The sequence below is a fragment of the Barbus barbus genome (genome assembly GCF_936440315.1).
Source record: "Barbus barbus genome assembly, chromosome: 15".
Lineage (NCBI taxonomy): Eukaryota > Metazoa > Chordata > Actinopteri > Cypriniformes > Cyprinidae > Barbus > Barbus barbus.
This window is the reverse complement of record NC_136743.1, coordinates 15285406-15305562: the sequence shown is the minus strand read 5'-3', so window position 1 is coordinate 15305562 and position 20157 is coordinate 15285406. Positions and strand designations below refer to the sequence as shown.

The following is a 20157-nucleotide window of genomic DNA, read 5'->3' as shown; positions in this document are numbered from 1 at the left end:
CACAAAAAAAAAGTATTTGACAACCAGACTGCAAAGCTGCTCATATAAAGGATTATATTATATTATATTATATTATATTATATTATATTATATATAATTTGTGGACTTATATATATTATATTGTATAATTTAAAATTGGAATCAAAATATGTGAATATTTTCAGGACAGCACTCAACATCATAATCTTAGTGCAGTATCATTTTACATAAGTCATTCTCAAGCCCACCTGCAAGGACACCAGCGGTGCCGAGAAAGGGGTGGAGGGAATGTAAATAAATAAATGGAGTCGAAAAGATAAATCATCAACCTGAGCTGAGGCTGAAAGGAAAGGGGGAGACCCGGAGGTAAATGATGGATGGCCTCCGAGAGCAAGCTGAGAGTTTGATGACTCGAAGTTGCGGTACATAAAGCTCCTTCTTTTCCCTCAAGGCCTTTGTTTTATCACATGTTCATTTTACCTTTCCACGGAGCTACCGCCCTGTTGCTGATGCCCACTGTTATGTTACGATCTGACAGGGTAGCCTTCCTTCTGGTAAAAAAGAAAAAAAAAAAGAAAAATGGCCTTCAGTCTTGAGGGCCTCTGCATACACAGGCTTCACATCCTTCTTGCTTCCCCCACGCTCCCTCTATATTATTAATTAGGTTTCCTTCTGGAGCTACATTATTGCCTTAAACCAAACACTGCCTGCACTGCTCACCGAACATGTGTGCTTCTCCTGGCTGCAGATGGAGGGGGAGAGAGAAAGAGACTAAAAGATAAAGTGAGCGAGGTAGAGTCAGATATGTAAAGCGAGAGAAAGAAAGCGAGCGAGCGAACGAACGGATAGGAAATGTGAGAGGGAAAAAAGCAGAGCTGACTTTCTCTGTGTCTGTAGGGATATGACAGTGTGTGTAGCTGGCCAATCAGAGCGCGTCTCCTGAGCTGCAGCAGGCTGACAGATTTGGGAGCTCTAGCGGTTCTGTTCTGGACTGGATTGAGCTGCTGCACACACTCTCTGTGTGACTTAAAAAATGTGGAGGAACGTTGGGAGCGTTCCATTGTATTCCAAAGCCTTGTCATCTTTTAAGGAAAGACTGAGAAGGTAAGAGGCACTCTGTGTGTTTTGTTTTGTTTGCTCTTTACTCATCTGCTGATTGAAGCTTGAGTGCTGCCTCTGTTTGTCTGGCTTGTGGTGAGGTGGCATTCAGAGAAAGTCTGAGAGTTGGTCTAGTGTACATGTGGGATGAGGGAAGGAAGCCAGTGTCTGTCCATTGATCTGTGCCTCATTCATTACTCCAGCACTTTATTGTGGCCGCATGCAAATCTTCAAAGGTCTGTCTCACTTTTCCAATGAACAAACAGCACAGCAAGTACAGCTGTTGAAAGCCCTTGTGGCTGATTGTTTAGTGCTTCTTGATTGCCTTGAGAAAAATGGACTGCAAGCTTTCTTTCTTCTTCTTTTAACTTATATTATTTACAAATATTTTAGTTTTTTTTTTTAGTTTTTTTTTTTTAATTCAGATGACAAAGAAGAAATGGTTACAGGGGACTTAAACTCCACATTGTTATTTATAAAATAATATATACACTATATGTATGTATATGTATGTATGTATCCTTCATCGTTCTTAGGAAAGCATTCAAGCATTCAGAGTATATTGAGAATGCCTAACAATCAGAGACTGAGGGCTGTCTGGCAATGATTAAGTGATTAGATCAGCCTGTATTTAATGCATGGGGGAAGTAGTGTTGTGCTTGAGCTAATGCCGCCATGCAGTGGACATGCCAAGGTGACAAACGCACATCAATGGATCCCTGGAGTCCCTCCCCCGATATTACTAATCCTGTAGCAGGCAATCAGTTTTAGCATCACCTTCTCCTCATGCCACTGGATTTAGTGCAAACGGCAGGGAGAGCTTTGAGGTTACAAAACCACTTCAGTTCTATAAAAATGACTGCAATTTAGTGCTGTGAAGTGAATAAGATATCAGAAGTAGAGGGAAAAAATATTAAATTGAATAAAGTGGGCTGAATCAACTGCACTGGGGAAATTTTATTGTTTCGTGTCTCGAATGTTTCTCTGATGCATGACTTTAACATTGAAGGAATGTTCTGGGTTTAGTCAATTTAAGATCAATCGACAGCACTTGTGGTATAATTTTCAGTTGTACCAAAAAACTATTTTGACGTGTGCCTTGCTTTCTACAAGATTCAAGATTCAAGATTTTTTTATTCGTCACATACACAATTATACAGACAGTGCAATTATATAGTATGCAAATATTAAGAAAAATAAAAGTAGAAAAAATAAAATAAAATAAAAGATAAAAAATATATAAATATAAATGTGCAGGTCAGTATGTAGTTGACTTAAATAGTAATATAAGAGGAATATGCAAAAGAATGTGCAAAAAGTTGTACAGGGTATTTAAATAGCAGCAATATGAGGTAGAAAAAATTATGAATAGCTTATTGATATAGTCATATTTACCTGGAGGTAGAGTTTAGGAGCCTGATGGCCTGGGGGAAGAAGCTCCTCCTAAGTCTCTCAGTTTTTGCCATCAGGCTACGGAAGCACTTACCAGATGGAAGTGAATAGACGGTTACCAGGGTGATTTGAGTCCTTGATGATTTTGACAGCTCTATTTTTGCAGCGTTTGAGGTAGATGTCCTGCATACAGGGGAGAGCAGACCCTGAGATGCGCTCAGCTAAGCGCACAACTCTCTGTACTTTGCAGTCCTGATTGGATCTTAAATAAAAGACAAAAAATCTGTTACTGTGGGCACTTATTAGGGGGTGAATGGAGCCAATTTTGGAAATGTGAAACTTATAATTTCATAAAAGTGGCCAAAACAAGTGTATCATTAAGCTGTAAATTTGTTATCATCATTTTTATTGTCATTTTAGCGCTTTAGGCAATATGTTGCCATAGCAGTAAAACTGTGAATTTGGATATAACTTTGCACAGAAAAACGTTAGTAAGTGAACATCACTCTAATATAATGTATAATGTTGACAAACATAGAGTATTTTAGTATTTACCTATTGACTTCCATTGTAAGTTCCTCACTGTGATCCGAATTTGTGCTTTTTTAGCATAAAGGAGCTCATTTTTGTGGTAAGTGCTGTCGATTGAGTTTAACTTGCAATGAACACTGCAATATTCCTTAAACCTTATCTCACAATACAGAATGACCCCTAGATTAAATTTACATTAATATTCCATCACTAATAAACTTTTTGCACGTATAAAAAAAATAATTCAAGCAATGAGTGGGGTAGAGAGCCGACAGGAACAAACAATCGAAAAATGTGATTGTGAAAAGACGCCTCTCAGCCACTGTTCCATCCGAGCCCCAATCTATTCCAATTAGCATCCTAATTAGCTGCACTGGATTCTAATCAGTATTACAAATTTGTTTTGAAGACCTCGAGAAACCTGCATGGATCAGTCGAGACCCTTTTGCTCTTGAAGTGCAGAACAAGGGCACGTGAGTTATCGCTGCCTCCTGGCCTGCTGTGGTTTCAGGTATCGCTGGAACTGTGTTTTGTTTACATGTGTAACACCCTTTTCTCTTGCTCAAGATGCTTATTCTTTAATCTTAAACACCAGATGGATACTGTTTGTGTGAATCTGTGCTCAATTCACTTAACTAATGAGTTGATTTTTTCTTTATTCTGCATAAAATTGACGCTACTGCACAAAGCCACACAAAAAAATTAAATACAATTGTTTTTAAAAGGCTTAAACTTGGAAACTGATCATTATATAAAACTGGTCACATTTGGAAAATTGGTCTGGACATCTAATATCGTGGACAGATGCATTTTTGGATGGCAAATTGTGAAGATACAATTTCAGCGTTTGAAAACTTTGAAAACTGTCTGTTTTAACACAAACCATTGGAACAGCATGAAAGAAAAGGAGCTGTCGCCCAGCATTAGTCAAAATGCACTCAAAAAGCAATTTATTTTCAAGGCAACACAATAAGCTTGAAAGAGCGAGTAAAGGCTTTGCCCTCCCTCCTCCTCTTGAAAAATCTTCAGCAAGACTCAGTAAATAAATTGCGTTTCTGATTGAGCAGATGGACATTATTCTGAATGAGAAGCTAGCATATTAATTTACTCTTGAAACTAGACTCAGGCTTCTGCTTTTATTCAGCATGAAAAAAAGTATTTTTGCTATTTTTCTTTCATATTTAGCCACTAAAAAGCTATCACATATATGTTTTTGTTTCCTTTTAAAATATGTATGTTTTTCAAATGCACAATAGGCTAACATAGTTATTTTTTTATGGAATACAAAATACATAAAAAAAATGATTTACATAATTAGAAATTAATTTGTGTAAATAGCATACATGATGAAACTGGGACTCGTACACTGAGTTTTACTTCTTCATTTTTAGACACTAGTGTCCAATATAATATTTACCCTCCAGCTTCCTCTATTCAAGATACAAGGTGTCAAGCATGCTGAGGTTCCTTGTCAAAAAAGAAAATCTCAAAATGCAATCTACTCCTTTGTGATGAACTCACTGTCCAGTGGCCTGAGGCCAATAGTCTGGTAATTCTTATCAGACTGGTGTTCAGAGCTGCATCAAGCCTGGTGAGTTCAGTCAGGCAGGTTCATGTTAGTTACATTTCATCACACAGATGAATCTAGATTCACAGATGTGAGATGTTGTATTTAGAGATGTTTATTTTGAGTCATGTGCTTATAATCATTTATATGTCAAAATGCAAACCCTGAACTGTTCTTAATGTGAGCAACTTTGATGGGGTATTTTTATTTTATTTTATTTTAATGGTTACAGCTCCAGTTCTCAAATTTGACAGTCTTTAAGTGGGATTTTTCCAAGTACTCTTTTTGAAAGTTACATTGTTACACCAGTAGGTGGCAAGTGACTGTGTTTGACTTACTTGTCATTGATTTTGAATCGTTCACTCAATCAATTTGTTAAAAAAAAAAAAAAAAAAAAAAAAAAACTCATGATTCCCTCATAAGTGAACAAGTCTTTATGAGTGATTTAAAAATTATTCAACTGATTTGTTCAAAAACACTGATTTATTCAGGAACAAAAGATGAGTGAGTCTTTGAAATGACTTAATTGACTCATTCAAAAACTATCTTTATGTGAGTGATTCTAAACCAATTTGTTCAGAAACATTGATTCAGTAATGAAATAAGTGAGTCTTTTTTGGCCTCAAAATATGATAAATGAACAACTGCCTGTCTTTATGAATGAGTCATTAAAGCATTCTCTAGCCGATTTGTTCAAAACCATTAATTCATTCGGGAATGAAATAAGAGTCTTTGAATCATTTACTTAGTCGATTCATTGAAGAATGAAACATTGAAACATACAGAATGTAATGTTTCTTTTACTTGGTTTATGAAAGATTATAATGGTGGCACTTATGTGAGATACATAGTCTCACAAAGTAGCCTGGTCATTGAATTTGGGACACTAATGCTGCCTTCAAGTGCTATCGGAATGATCGTGAATACGAGTTTACTATTCGGAAATTGTATGTGAATGGCCTCTCAAGACATATTTACAACTGGGAAATTTGGAAGTAATTTTGATACCAGAGTTTCCGAGTTGGGTGGGTCATAAACTTTAAACATGGTGGAGGGTACAACCATTGCTGATGTCAATGCTGTTCTCACAACAACTACATCCCTTTGTCTTGTCACTAAAGTAGTGTATTTATAGGCTAGATATTGATGATTATTCAAAGCATATTGTATGTTTTATAAGCAGTGAAATAAGCTTGTAGTTGACCGAAATTCCAGAATTGTCAGCAAACTGAATGTATAGCGCGATGAATGTTTAAATGATTGTCAACCAATGGGATGCTAACACTATAGAATGTGTTTTTTTTTTTCATCTTTATGCGCACTCATTCTGTTTTTTTTTTTATTTCATCTTTCATGTCATATCATAAAATCATTCCAGTCACAAGATCAGTTGAACTGTCATATGCTATTGTTAGCTGAAAGAATAACTTCTCATTTAAATTCTCAATTATTATTCTTCACCCAGTCTCAAAATTAAGTTAATTAATTTCCATAAAGTAATATTCATAAATAGCTCAAGAGTAGGCCATTTGTTGCCAGCAAGACAAAGAAAGCAATTGAAAAATACTTTTGTGTGCAATGCATGAATAAGACAGACAATGAAAAATTTTTTGAAATATTTTGCTCTTAGAAATAAGTATTCAACATGTCATGGCAATTGTGAAATTGTTTTCTGATATGCACCACAGGTTCCACAGTAACACGTCATTATAAAATAAATTTAACCAGACTCTTGTTCTGGTTTGTATAATAATACAGTTAGCTAAACAGTAAGGTTTGCAGCAATTGCTTTTGAATGTTTTGCCTTGTAAATGAATGCATAGACTCCCTCTTCAGATTTGAAGAACCAACAGCTAACTGTTAAACCTAACTGTTTTAGGCCACGACTGCTGGGGGCAGTCGTGGCCTAATGGTTAGAGAGTCGGATTCGTGTCACTTCACTTCACTTTATTTGACTCTCTCTTAGTAAAGCTAGAACAATATTAGAGAAGAGATTAGTTAGAAAACCTTTTCTATTGTGTTAGTGGTTTAAAATGATCCCGCCATTTATTATATCAGTGGCTCTTTCATTAAGATTATATAACACGCACTTTTAATGAAATGCATTCAGACTCATATCGCAGTGTCTTAGATTAATTTGGATTCTATTTTGGCTACTGAATTATCAACCTATGTGCACTAATGAATACACATAACAAATGCAGCTCTTGAAATGCTGAATATTGCCTTCAGACACACTCTATGCAAAATTTATATAAAAAAAAATCCCAAACAAACAAAAAACAGCGTGAGGTTCTTGAGAGATTAAAGTTGCATTCACATGCCACTCATGCAATCTTCTCTTACAAACAAAAGTGAGTCTTTCAGATATCTCACTGTCTGTTTGTGTTGCACCATGAAATATTTATTCTGGTCATATAATGTTAGACCCGTGGGACATGGCTTCAGCATTACTGTGACTATTTCAAACACATCTTGGAAATTAAATGTTCAGATGTAGCTAAGGTGACAGGAAATGCCCACCCTGCAGCATTTTGTTTATTTGTTCTCTGCTTTTTTTAGAATTCCGACATCACAATTTCCATTACTTTTGAGGAAGACTAACCCTAAAGCATTAGGTATTTAACTTGTCCATGTCAGTAACCCTCACGCCATCGAGGAATGAAGAGTATGAGGGAGTTTCTAGTCAACAAGTGACAAATCTGAATTGACAGGGAGGCAGAGTCGTCGAGAGCTATCAGCTTCTTTTCTGAAGTAACCAGGGACATGCATTGATCCCCGGAATGCCGTTCAGCCAATTGAATAGACTCGCCATGCTGGAGCTCTCATTACACGTCCCTTGCACCAGCAGACATGATCCCTGCTATTATACTGGAACAGCTGTTCCATCAAAAATGTATTAAATGTTTCGCCGAACGGCAAACAGCAAGATCGCGATGGGCTTTTAGGCCAATTTTCATATCTTAGATCATCACGGGCAACAGCTAATCCCAATTTTTCAGTGGAATTAAAATGTAATCGCTGGCTGCATTTCATTTTGCCCCCATGAAAGTACAGTTTGTCCTCTTTCCTTCACACAGATGTTTCGTGGATATCTGCCATCGCCTCCAGTGAGTCTCCAGTGGACACCGGCTCCCCAACGAATCAACACGTCTCGCTCTCGGCCCACAATGTGAGTGTCGCCCGACGGGTCCCAGCGACAACAGGATTTTAAACCATGGCCGTCAGCCAAGCCCTGCGAACTGATCCGATCGGCATCTAGAGCCGCCCACCGCAAGAGAGAGACCTCTGGGTGAGCGAGAGCGGCAGTTCAAACGTTGCGACTCTTTAACATGAGAGCAGCCAGCAGCCCTGCCTGTCTGTCCCCTCTGCTGCTGTGCCTATGTGTGCTCCAGAGGAGCTATGGGACCCCTTCGCCGCCCAGCCCCACGTTCACCCACAACCAGACCAAACTGCCCGACGGCAACAAGGACTCACATAACCGGCCCAAGCGAGGCTGGATCTGGAATCAGTTTTTCGTTTTGGAAGAGCACATTGGGCCGGATGCCCAGTATGTGGGGAAGGTAAGAGCCCTTTTTTGTTTCAATCTGTGTGCAGGTGTGGTAATCAGGTGATTATCTGAAACAAACTGAGCTGTTGTGTTTTGTATGGTTTGTTGAGCGAATGGTTTCTCCAAATCTCTGATGTCAGTGTGTTCTTGTAATCATATTTTCTTGGAAGCAAGTAAATAGTGCAGGTGATGAATAAGAAACAATGTCCATGTTTCTCCGAACAGCATGTTTTTGTCAGAAAATTGATTTGACTTGCAAATTAAAGGCTGACCCGTTAAATCCATCCTGCTAATAAGAGTGTAATTATTTTGACGGTCCACTACAGACAAACATAAGGATCCAGAGGCCCTTTTTTGTGCCTTTGTTTATTTAATTGTCTTCGTACAAAAGGTAACACATTCTTATGATGATCATGGAGTACCTTATATTTTGGGACTCTGGAAAAATTTCAGAGATCCCTCTGTGGCTTATAAACGTCAACAGCAGTACAATCAATTATTTTGCCCATTCGGTTGTGTGAAGACTGGCCAGATCTGTCGGCTCAGATGAAACCACAGTGTTTCATGGGTTGGAATAATACAGGGTGACACTGACAGCTTTTGACATTGGCTCAGTGAGGTGAAGGTTAACGTGAAGATAGCAGAGTTTATGAAGAAATGGCTGAGCAGCCATCAATTGCCTACACCTACATCCCTCAGGAACTGAGCCAAGTGTGTATGTCATGTTTCCTCAGCACCATTGGACAGGTTTGCTTCAGATCTGCCCACTTGAAGTGTAAATACATGTTTGTTCATGTGTGCTAGGCAAGAAAAATGATTCCAGTTGTATAACAGTTCCATTTGTCATTATTTTAGTACTTTTTAGAAATAAAAATAAAATTTTATTTCCCAATTGAAATGTCAATAACAGGTACATTTACAACTGTTGAATTTACATTATTTTAGTCATAACATTAATACAGTTCAGTAATTGGCCTTAGCTATGTACAAAAATATTAAAGAAACAAAATGTGGTAATGTATTTCAGAGAGTAATAATACTTATTTTCATTCAAAATACTACTGGCAAAATATGAAATATCTTTCTTTAGCTGAAAGTTAAAATTAGGCAAGGATACAATTTAGGCCTATTCGTTCATAAGAGTCATTCATTCAATAATCCAATTAATCCAATCAGGCTGTATGATTCTGATTCACTCAAAAAAAAAAAAAAAACAGTTCCTAAGAGTCATTTGTTTGGGAGTCTGATCACACTGGTTACACTGTATGATTTTGATTCACTGAGAAGAACTGATTCATGGGAGTCTTTTTTTATAGTCAGACTCCTGGTTGCATTATTTGGTTTTGATTCACTGACAAAACAGATTCAACTCGAGAGTCATTTGTTCTGTATTTGGCCTACACTGGTCTAGCTGTCTAATTTTGATCCACTGAGAAAAGCTGGCTCATTGGGGATTATTATTTAGGGAGTTTGATTGCACCAGTTATGCTGTGAATGATTTTTGTTCACGAAAAAGAACTGGCTCATAAAAGTCATTATTAGGAGAACTGGACTACATCAGACATGCTGCATGGTTTTGATTCACTTAGAAGTACCGATTCATTAGAGTCATTTGTTCTGTAATTGGACTACACTGGTTGTGCTGTATGATTTTGATTCACTGACAAGAACAGATTCAACTCGAGAGTCATTTGTTTTGTACAATGGTATAGTTGTAGCCTATGATTTTGATACACTGAGAAAAGCTAGTTCATTGGACTTATTCTTTTGGGAGTTTGACTGCACCAATTGGGCTGTATGTTTTTTATTCACTAAAAAGAAGTTGGCTCATAAAAGTCAGTCTTTTGGGAATTGGACTACATCAGTCGTGTTGTATGGTTTTGATTCCCTTAGAAGTACCGATTCATTAGAGCCATTTTTTGGTCTACACTGGTTGTGCTGTATGATTTTGATTCACTGACAAGAACAAACTTATAGAAGTTATTAGTTCATGAGTCTGAATATAATGGTCCTGCTGTATCATTTTGACTAATAGGAGTCATTCTTTCTTTAACTAGAATACTGGTTGCATTATGGTTTTGATTCACTACAATATCCAACAGAGGTTGTTGTCATGTACTTGGACTATGCTGGTCAAGCTGTATCACTTTGATTCACAGAGAAGAGCTGGCTTATAAGAGGTATTTTTTTTCAGTCATTCTTTCTGTAATTGGACTACTGGTTGAGCTGTATGGTTTTGATTCACGGAGAAGAACTGATTCATTAGAATCATTTGTTCTGTAATTGCAGTACACTGGTTGTGCTGTATTGGTTTTGATTCACTGTCAAGAACAGACTCATAAGTGTTAGTCTTTGAGGAGTCGGACCACCCCAGCTGCACTGCATGATTTTGATTCACTGAAATTAACTGACTCATAGGAGTCCGTCTTTCTGTTAATGGGCTAATAGGATCATTGAATCGCTGAGAAGACCCGATTAATTTGTTCTGTAATTGGACTACACTGATCAATCTGCATTGATTTTGATTTTGAGAAGAACTGGACAATTTTGATTATCTGTGGAAAAACTGACTCATACAAGTCATTAAATCATGAATTGGATTAGACTAGTCACACTATATGTACTCTTTTTAAACTTAGTCTTTAAAAGTCAGTGGATTCAATTTAATGGAGCTCTTGTTGGAACAGAGCAGACCTGGTTAGATCCTGTCTGGGAGACTTTTGACTAACATCGAAAAGAAAGGAAACTCAGTGTGACAACATTCTTACTTGTATTGAACTGCAAAACATGAAGCCAAACAGTGCCCTTGTTCTGCTCACATGGGTGCCACTTAATTTTGTGCTGCTGTGGTGTGACCTGTCTGTAAAATATTTGAATCAGCTGAATATTTTCTCTCAGGCCTTCTTAAACTGCAGTGACAGAAATGGGTTGAAGCTCTCAGTAGCCTCCCACACTCCTCTCCACTGTTTTTTTTTTTTCTTCTTCTTCTCACACCTTCTCCTGCCTGGTCCCTCCAGACCACCATCTTTTCTTCTCTCCACTTCAGTGGTCAGACAAAAAGAGGTGTTGGGGCCAGACAGACCTGTTCTACTAAAATCCTGCCTGTCCTCAAATAGCTAGTGATAGGAACATAAACTATGTGACTTTATAAAAGCAGATGATAAATTTTAGTGGGACCAAGTTTTGTGGGTTAGAAATGGAGCATACAGAGAGGATATTTAGTTAGAAAGAAATTATCCTGAAATGTGTTGGCTGAAAAACAATTCAACACCTGCAGAGCTTTGGAAACTAGCAATATTTTTGCTGTTTGGTCATCATGTTTTAGAATAATTCATGGTAAAATACAAAATGCACATGACTAATGTATGAGTTTTAAGGTTCCCTAATGATTTAATTCATAATGTTTTTACTAGGTCAATAAATGTTTGCCTCATTTTCAAGGTGTTAAATTTATTTATTCATTCTAATTAAAAAAAAAATAAGTTGGCATGGTTTTTATTGTAATTACTGTTTTTGTCTTTTCACAATTCAATCAGTATTTCATCACATTGCATTTAATAATTTTTGACAATTTTTCCTACTAAAGTGGCATATGATTGTAGTCTATGAAAATAACCATGCAGTTGATGGTTACATGCAAAGTGACATCTGTCTAACTGTAGCAGACCAAATTTTCAATCAAGGGTGCTCAACAAGGGGGTTAAATATAAAATATGTTTTTAAATGTTTTCAAAACAATTGTTAACTAAAGCTGACTAACCAAGTACCGGAAGGCATTTTTCACCACTGAACTCTTCAGCAAAACACTGTATCATGATTTGCAAAATAAAATAAAAATAAAAACATTTCCAAATGAAATTAAACTCTTATATATTAAATTATTTCCCCCCTTTTGGCAAGTAGCATTATGCTCATTGTATGATTCTTGACGGAGAATTGATACATCAGTGGTATCCATTGGTTACACAATCTACACAATAGCAGACGAAGGTTCTGGCTGAGCGAGAGACACAACAGTCTCATGAGGTTCAATTCAGCTGCTCTTTAATTTATTCACGCTTCTCTTTTATATCAAATTAATAACGTGAAAATGTTGCCAGCGCGTACTTGAGCGCTTCTTCAGTTTGGAGAAAAAAAAAAAAAAAAACGGAAAATATTTGTTTAGTGTATTTTTGCCTAGCAGATGCAATTTGTTCTTCGTACTGTAGATTATTGCTATGGTAAATATTCTACCTTTTCATGTGGAAAAGCACACACACACAAACACTTCCAGAAAGAGATGCATTCGCACACAAACAGCTTAAAGCTTTGAAATTTGTAATCGAGAGCTAGCAAGTTGCTGGCACGTTGGAAGGTCTCTTTCTCTTTTTATCTCTTTACCAGCAGACTGGTAGCACACATTAGTGTGAGCGTGTGATAACTAGAGAGGGTCTACAGTAACGTAAACTTTGGAGTAGAGGAAGACAGATAGAGATCAGTTTGCTGCAGTTCTATTGGAGTCTGTCCGGCTGATGAATATCTGTCACTGCAGCTTTTAAGATTGAGGATTACATTAAACCGCTCACCTCCTTCTCACTAATGGCAAATTACCAAACTCAGTGCCGCCCATGCACGCTTCCTTATTCTGACATGAAGGGCTCTTGGTGCAGTGTAAAATTGACCTTTCCATCAGCACGCCGGCTTTAATTTGCGGTTAGCGGCGAAGGCTGAGCCCTGATTTAATCAGTCCTTTCCTTCTTGTAACGTGGGCAGTTTATCAAGCCCCTGCACAAGGCAACCTGTGCTCTCAGGTCTGCGGCAGCAGTAACCGCAAACCCTGCATTATGGTCATGTCTGCAGAGAGAAATGTTTTCCGTATATGTTCTTTTAGTGCATTCTTGATGCAGACATTCTTATGAATATTAAAAAGACTGTCAGAATGAGGTCGGTCGAAGCAAGACGCCTCTAATGAGGGGCTTGTTTTGACAATATAGGGCATTGTTTCTTCAAAGTCTCATTTATATGTTCACACATTAACATAAAGGGGTCAACGGATGCAAAATTTATTTTACAAGATGTTTGAACATAAACATGTGTTGGAAATGTGTGTACACATCTATCCTATAATGATACAAATCCACCCAGTGTTTTTTTTTTTAAATCCCTATTTTAAAATCCCCTTTCTCAAATCAGACTGTTCTGAGATTCCTGTCAGAATGACGTAGCTCTGTATAGGCCGCTCACACGGTACATATAACCGAGTGAAACAGTTTCTCAAACGGGAAAAGGGAGGGGAGTTTATTTTGGTTAAAGATTATGAGGGCACATTAATTTTATGAAAATAATGATGCGCATGGATTAATCACTTATTTAGATACAGTGGTGTGAAAAAGTGTTGGCTCCCTTCCTGATTTATTTATTTTTTTGCATGTTTGTCACACTTTAATGTTTCAGATCATCAAACTAATTTAAATATTAAGCAAAAATAACACAAGTAAACACAACATGCATTTTTTTAATGAAGTTTTTTATTATGAAGGGAAAACAAAATCCAAACCCACATGGCCCTGTGTGAAAAAGTGCTTGCCCCTAAACCTAATAACTGGTTGGGCCACCCTTAGCAGCAACAACTGCAATCAAGCGTTTGCGATAACTTGCAATGAGTCTGTTACAGCGCTGTGGAGGAATTTTGGCACACTCATCTTGGCAGAATTGTTGTAATTCAGCCACATTGGAGGGTTTTCGAGCATGAACCGCCTTTTTAAGGTCATGCCACAGAATCTAAATAGGATTCAGGTCAGGACTTTGACTAGACCACTCCAAAGTCTTCATTTTGTTTTTCTTCAGCCATTCAGAGGTGGATTTGCTGGTGTGTTTTGGATCATTGTCCTGCTGAAGAACCCAAGTTCGCTTCAGCTTGAGGTCACGAACAGATGGCCGGACATTGTCCTTCAGGATTTTTTGGTAGACAGCTGAAATCATGGTTCCATTTATCACAGCAAGTCTTCCAGGTCCTGAAGCAGCAAAACAGCCCCAGACCATCACATTACCACCACCATATTTTACTGCTGGTATGATGTTCTTTTTCTGAAATGCTGTGTTACTTTTATGCCAGATGTAATGGGACCTTCCAAAAAGTTCAACTTTTGTCTCATCAGTCCACAGAGTATTTTCCCAAAAGTCTTGGGGATCATCAAGATGTGTTCTGGCAAACCGGTTGTTCAGCAAAGCGAGTCATTGAGCCATTAAGCACAAACAGGACCGTGACCATCACCTTTGCGCTATCAATTAAGCAATGCCACATATCTCAGCGGCCACGGGTGCAGACCTTGGGCTGGCATGGGAATAGCAACACATGGATTTTTGAACAGATATCACAACGATGAGCATTATAAATGAGACTTCTTATTTCAGGTCATACATTAGAGTCCACAAGGCGAGGAAAGGCTGCAAAATTTAAAAAAAAAAAACAATATTAATAATATTATTAACAATAATTATTAAAACATTAACATAATTTAAACATTACTATTATTATTATTATTATTATTATGTTACAGATGCTTTAGAAACAGTTTGGATTAACGAGAGGAAACACGTTTTCACACAGGGTCATGTAGGTTTGGATTTTGTTTTCCCCCACGTTCCCCCCCCCCCCGAAGCCTAATCACTTGCCAGATATTTTATATGCAACAGTTGTATATTCCAAGTAGAGTAATACGGTACTGTGAATAAAATGGACAGTTTAGCAATGAGCTGGACATATGATATATCTCTGTGGACAAGCAGTAAAGTGATCATGTATCTGCATAAGGGGGAGTTGGGGATGGAGGAGGGTAAGCACATGTCTGTGTTTATACATATATATATATGTATAAACACTGCAATATTCTATAAATCAATAAGAATTGTCAGTTTTGATTTCCTGGTGGCTTTAAAGCACTGAAATGTTCATGCTGCAAGATTCAGTAGTGTTACCTCCAAGCATGCATACATTAAAAGGCTTCTGTCCCATAATAGGTGCTCTAATGGATCTTAATGCATCACTTTTGCACCATAATAAAACGTCTTAGAGCTCTGAGTGACGCATACGATTGTGGGTGTGAGTATGTATGTTTGACAAGGTGTGCAAACACTCAGTGGTCACCATAATAATTTATTAGGAGAATGTATTCCGAGCAGGATCAGACTGCTTAGAATGCAAGATGTGCAACACACCCAGTTTGTTTCAAATGGTTAGTGAGTTTCCATTGTGATCAAGTGTTTGCTTTCATTCATAATCCTATTAATCGCATTTGATGCATTTGTATTTTCTAGGCTGGCTGCTTTCAGATTTGAGTCTATATCTGTCTGGCGGGTTTCTCAAAGCCTTTTTTCATCTCATTTGAGTGGTAATGTTGTGCAGGGGAACAGCATCACACCTTCTGCTGGACGAGTCAATGCATTCTATCTCCCACTCATCTTCCTTCTCTTCTTTCTTGTTGTTTTATGTGACTTTTTTCACTCAGGATGTTGAATCTTAAAATCATTTTTAATGCCAGTGAGCATTCTAAACATGTTTGTTGAATTTTTAACACAATGTCCTATTTTAAACATTTCATTTCATATCCTTCTTATGAATTTCTACATCTTCACCTTTAAAGTTAAGGTTACATTTTTATTTATTTTTTTATAATGTTTTTTTAACTATTTGTTTTCCTTTATAATAATAACTGTATTTAAATAATATATATATATATATATATATATATATATATATATATATATATATATATATATATATATATATATATATATATATATATATATATATATATACAATGTCCTTTATTTATTTATTTAAATTCATGAATTTATTTACTTATGTGTTAGCCCATTTTACTTTATTTAGGCAAAATATTTCCAAGTTACACAGGTTATTTATCTAGAATATGCATGCTAAATTGATGCTAAACAGCGATTTGACAAGTGATTTGCTTGACTAACAAATAGCCTGCTTGGCCTAAGTCACATCAGCAGAAAGAAAGATTACAATTTTCGATTTTAGATCGCAAAAGCAAACTTTCTTTTTTTCCCCCTAGGAGTAACATGAACAAATCATTAACAATAAGACTAGGGGCCTGTACCATGAAGCCGGATTAGGTGGCTAGCCAGCTATGTTTCAGCTTAGTTTCCGCCAACCCTGGGTTTTAGGTACTATGAAAGTAGCTCGGCTTTAATCGGTGTTCGTTGCCATGGTATCTTACGCTGCACGGCTAACCTGCTCCGGGGCAGGTTATGTTCTGGTTTGGAGATCTCAATCTGAAATTTGACCAATCAGCTTCAAGCAAAGTGACACATCTCTGACGCAATAAAGCCACTCCTCCAGTTTCTCTTACTCCAAATTAAAGGACGCTACATAAAACATTTTTAAAGATAAAATCATGTGATTTTTAGACATGATTATTTTTTATTATTTATATAATTAGTATACCCTTAATCCATTACACAAGACAGTTTAATTTAATAGTAATTATTAAGCTTTTATTTTAAATTAATATAAACATAGATAATATGCAATATAAATACGTTTTAGAATCAATAGCTGTAAATATGACTACATATGAGTTTAAATTTTTAAGTGTTGTTATATCTATAAATATTATAAACTTTACAAATTTTACTTGCACTTATATGGTAAGATAAGTTTTCCTCTTTAATGGATCGATTGTTTCATTTTGCTGTGTAAATGTGTTTAAATTCTTCATATTGTTCAATCTTTTAATCTTTGGTAGTGAATTCGCACTGACTCTCTCACGAGAAGTGAATCCCAGTTTCAAGGCATGTGATTGGCTGCTCATTACTGATGTCACACTTTCATGTGCACGAGCTCCATTAACTCAGGATCAAGCCTGAGTTGACAGAGAAAGTTGATGATCAGCTTCATGGTACCAACAAAGCCGGATTGAACTGGTTTGGTTTTGTCAACTCAAAACTAATCCTGTAACCCTGAGTTTGTTTAGCCACCATCATGGTACAGGCCCTAGGACTAGGCAAATAGTAAATAGAGCCAGTTTAGTTGTGAAAGTTGTGTGTTTTATGTGTGAATAATTATGATCAATGAACAACATTAGGGCATTTCCTAAAAAATATTTACTTCATTTATCCTCGGTTTAAGGAGTTCTTTAGTGATAGATAAATGCATGATTAAAATATTCTATCCATCTCTTAGGGAAACCTGATGTATTGAATGGTGCTTCCATAAATATCTGAGGCAAGTTCAAAACAAGGGTCACTCTTTTTTGAAGTACAATGTAGGAGGATTCTTCAATCTTTCATACTGCTGGATGCAGTAGGTGAACATGAGGATACACAGCAGGATGAAAGAGGCGGATATGAGCATCCTTAAACAGTGGCGCTGGTTTGGGTTTGGGTCTCTGGCTTAACTGTGTGGATTAGAGCATAGTTTTGGTATGGTTTATACTGTATGTGTCCTGCTGCATTGCAGCTGTGACCAGGCTTATATTCAAAGTTTTGTGGGTAATGCAATGGCCCCAGAAATAGTGTTGTTTCAGGCCCGCCTGCCATAAGATATCTGTGAAGGTGAATGTCCCTCTTAGCCAGGGGGAAAAGGTTTGGAAGGTGAACGTCATTCTGACTAATTGCTCACTGTGGTGGGATTACACAGGCTGCCAAGAATTATGGGAACACAATGGGGAAAAAAGAAAGCTGCTTGAATAGCAACCCAGCAACATGCCAAGTAATGTTTTATTTTAAATCTAATTTTTTTTTTACACCAAGGGCATTTGCATTACATTTGCTCTGCAAATTCCTGCTGCTCTGATTTCTTTTCTTTTTGATTCAGACTCATTGCCATTTTTTTCAACGCCACATTAGGGATGATTAGCAACTGAAATGGCAGCATTTATTGTTGGATAAGTGGGCTGAAAATAGCGGTGTTTCTCAGTTTCAGGTGATGGTCACATCCAGCTTCCTGTACATCCCTAGTTGAAGTTTTCTGCTGTTTTCTATGCATATTGTTCTGTAGTTTGTGTCGCTGTAATTGCATGAGCATGGCATATGTGTTGCTAATGAAGTATGTGTCACAGATGGTTTCATTGATTTTACACTGAAAGCTGACATGAACAGAAGCTATCCTTCATGATGCATCTCTGTAAACATGTGGGTCAATTACATACAAGAGTGTCCATGCTAAAGAAAAGGAAAAATCATCTTTGAACATATTCTTAGATTTTGAAAATGTTTTGGTTTCAAATGTCTCTTGGTTTTTAATGTCTCTAAAATGGCGTGTGATTTAACCAACAAGTAAAAAGTAATCATATATGTGACCCTGGACCATAAAACCAGTCATAAGGGTCAATTTTTTGAAATTGAGATTTATACATCATCTGATAGCTAATATAAATAATGAAATAAATAAGCTTTCAATTGATGTATGGTTTGTTAGGATAGGACAATATTTGGCTGAAATATAACTATCTGAAAATCTGAGGGTGCAAAAAAATTTAAATATTGAGAAAATTTTTGCAATGCATAATATTAAACAAAAATTAAGTTTTGATATATTTACAGTAGGAAATTTACAAAATATCTTCATGGAACATGACTGTTATTTAATATCCTAATGAGTTTTAGCATAAACGAAAAATCAATAATTTTGACCTATACAATATATTGTTGGTTATTGCTACTAATATACCTGTGACTGGTTTTGTAGTCCAGGGTCACATATTTCCATTACATTTTGAACACATGTACAGGTGCTGGTCATAAAATTAGAATATCATGAAAAAGTTGATTTATTTCAGTAATACCATTCAAAAAGTGAAACTTGTATATTAATTAATTCATTACACACAGACTGATATATTTCAAATGTTTATTTCCTTTAATTTTGATGATTATAACTGACAACTAATGAAAGTCCCAAATTCAGTATCTCAGAAAATTAGAATATCAATTAAGACCAATGCAAAAAAAAAAAAAAAAAAAAAAGTTTTAGAAATGTTGGCCAACTGAAAAGTATGAACATGAAAAAGTATGAGCATGTACAACACTCAATATTTAGTTGGGGCTCCTTTGGCCTGGATTACTGCAGCAATACGGCGTGGCATGGAGTCGATCAGTCTGTGGCACTGCTCAGGTGTTATGAGAGCCCATGTTGCTCTGATAGTGGCCTTCAGCTCTTCTGAATTGTTGGGTCTGGCATATTGCATCTTCCTCTTCACAATACCCCATAGGTTTTCTATGGGGTTAAGGTCAGGCGAGTTTGCTGGCCAATCAAGAACAGGGAGACCATGGTCCTTAAACCAGGTACTGGTAGCTTTGGCAGTGTGTGCAGGTGCCAAGTCCTGTTGGAAAATGAAATCTGCATCTCCATAAAGATGGTCAGCAGCAGGAAGCATGAAGTGCTCTAAAACTTTCTGGTAGACGGCTGCGTTGAAAATAATAAAATAATCTTCTGACGCGGTCTCTTGTTCAAGAGTGGCTTGACACAAGGAATGCGACAGCTGAAACCCATGTCTTGCATTCGTCTATGTGTGGTGGTTCTTGAAGCACTGACTCCAGCTGCAGTTCACTCTTTGTGAATCTCCTCCACATTTTTGAATGGATTTTGTTTCACATTCCTCTCCAGGGTGCGGTTATCCCTATTGCTTGTACACTTTTTTCTACCACATCTTGTCCTTCCCTTCGCCTCTCTATTAATGTGCTTGGACACAGCTCTGTGAACAGCCAGCCTCTTTAGCAATGACCTTTTGCGTCTTGCCCTCCTTGTTCAAGGTGTCAATGGTCATCTTTTGGACAACTGTCAAGTCAGCAGTCTTCCCCATGATTGTGTAGCCTACAGAACTAGACTGAGAGACCATTTAAAGGCTTTTGCAGGTGTTTTGAGTTAATTAGCTGATTAGAGTGTGGCACCAGGTGTCTTAAATATTGAACATTTTCACAATATTCTAATTTTCTGAGATACTGAATTTGGGACTTTCATTAGTTGTCAGTTATAATCATCAAAATTTAAGGAAATAAACATTTGAAATATATCAGTCTGTGTGTAATGAAT

At 37.0% G+C, this 20157-nt stretch overlaps 1 protein-coding gene across 1 annotated transcript in view; it reads left to right on the top strand.

Moving 5' to 3' along the window:
* Nucleotides 1-920: 920 nt before the first annotated feature.
* LOC306881451 (cadherin-18-like) overlaps nucleotides 921-20157 on the top strand; it is a 54358-nt gene continuing 35121 nt past the window's right edge. Inside the window, exons 1-2 of the mRNA XM_079435559.1 lie at nucleotides 921-1083; nucleotides 7648-8130. Of these exons, the coding sequence (XP_079291685.1) occupies nucleotides 7900-8130 (231 nt within the window). The 5' untranslated portion in view covers nucleotides 921-1083; nucleotides 7648-7899. The remainder of the gene's footprint in view (nucleotides 1084-7647; nucleotides 8131-20157) is intronic.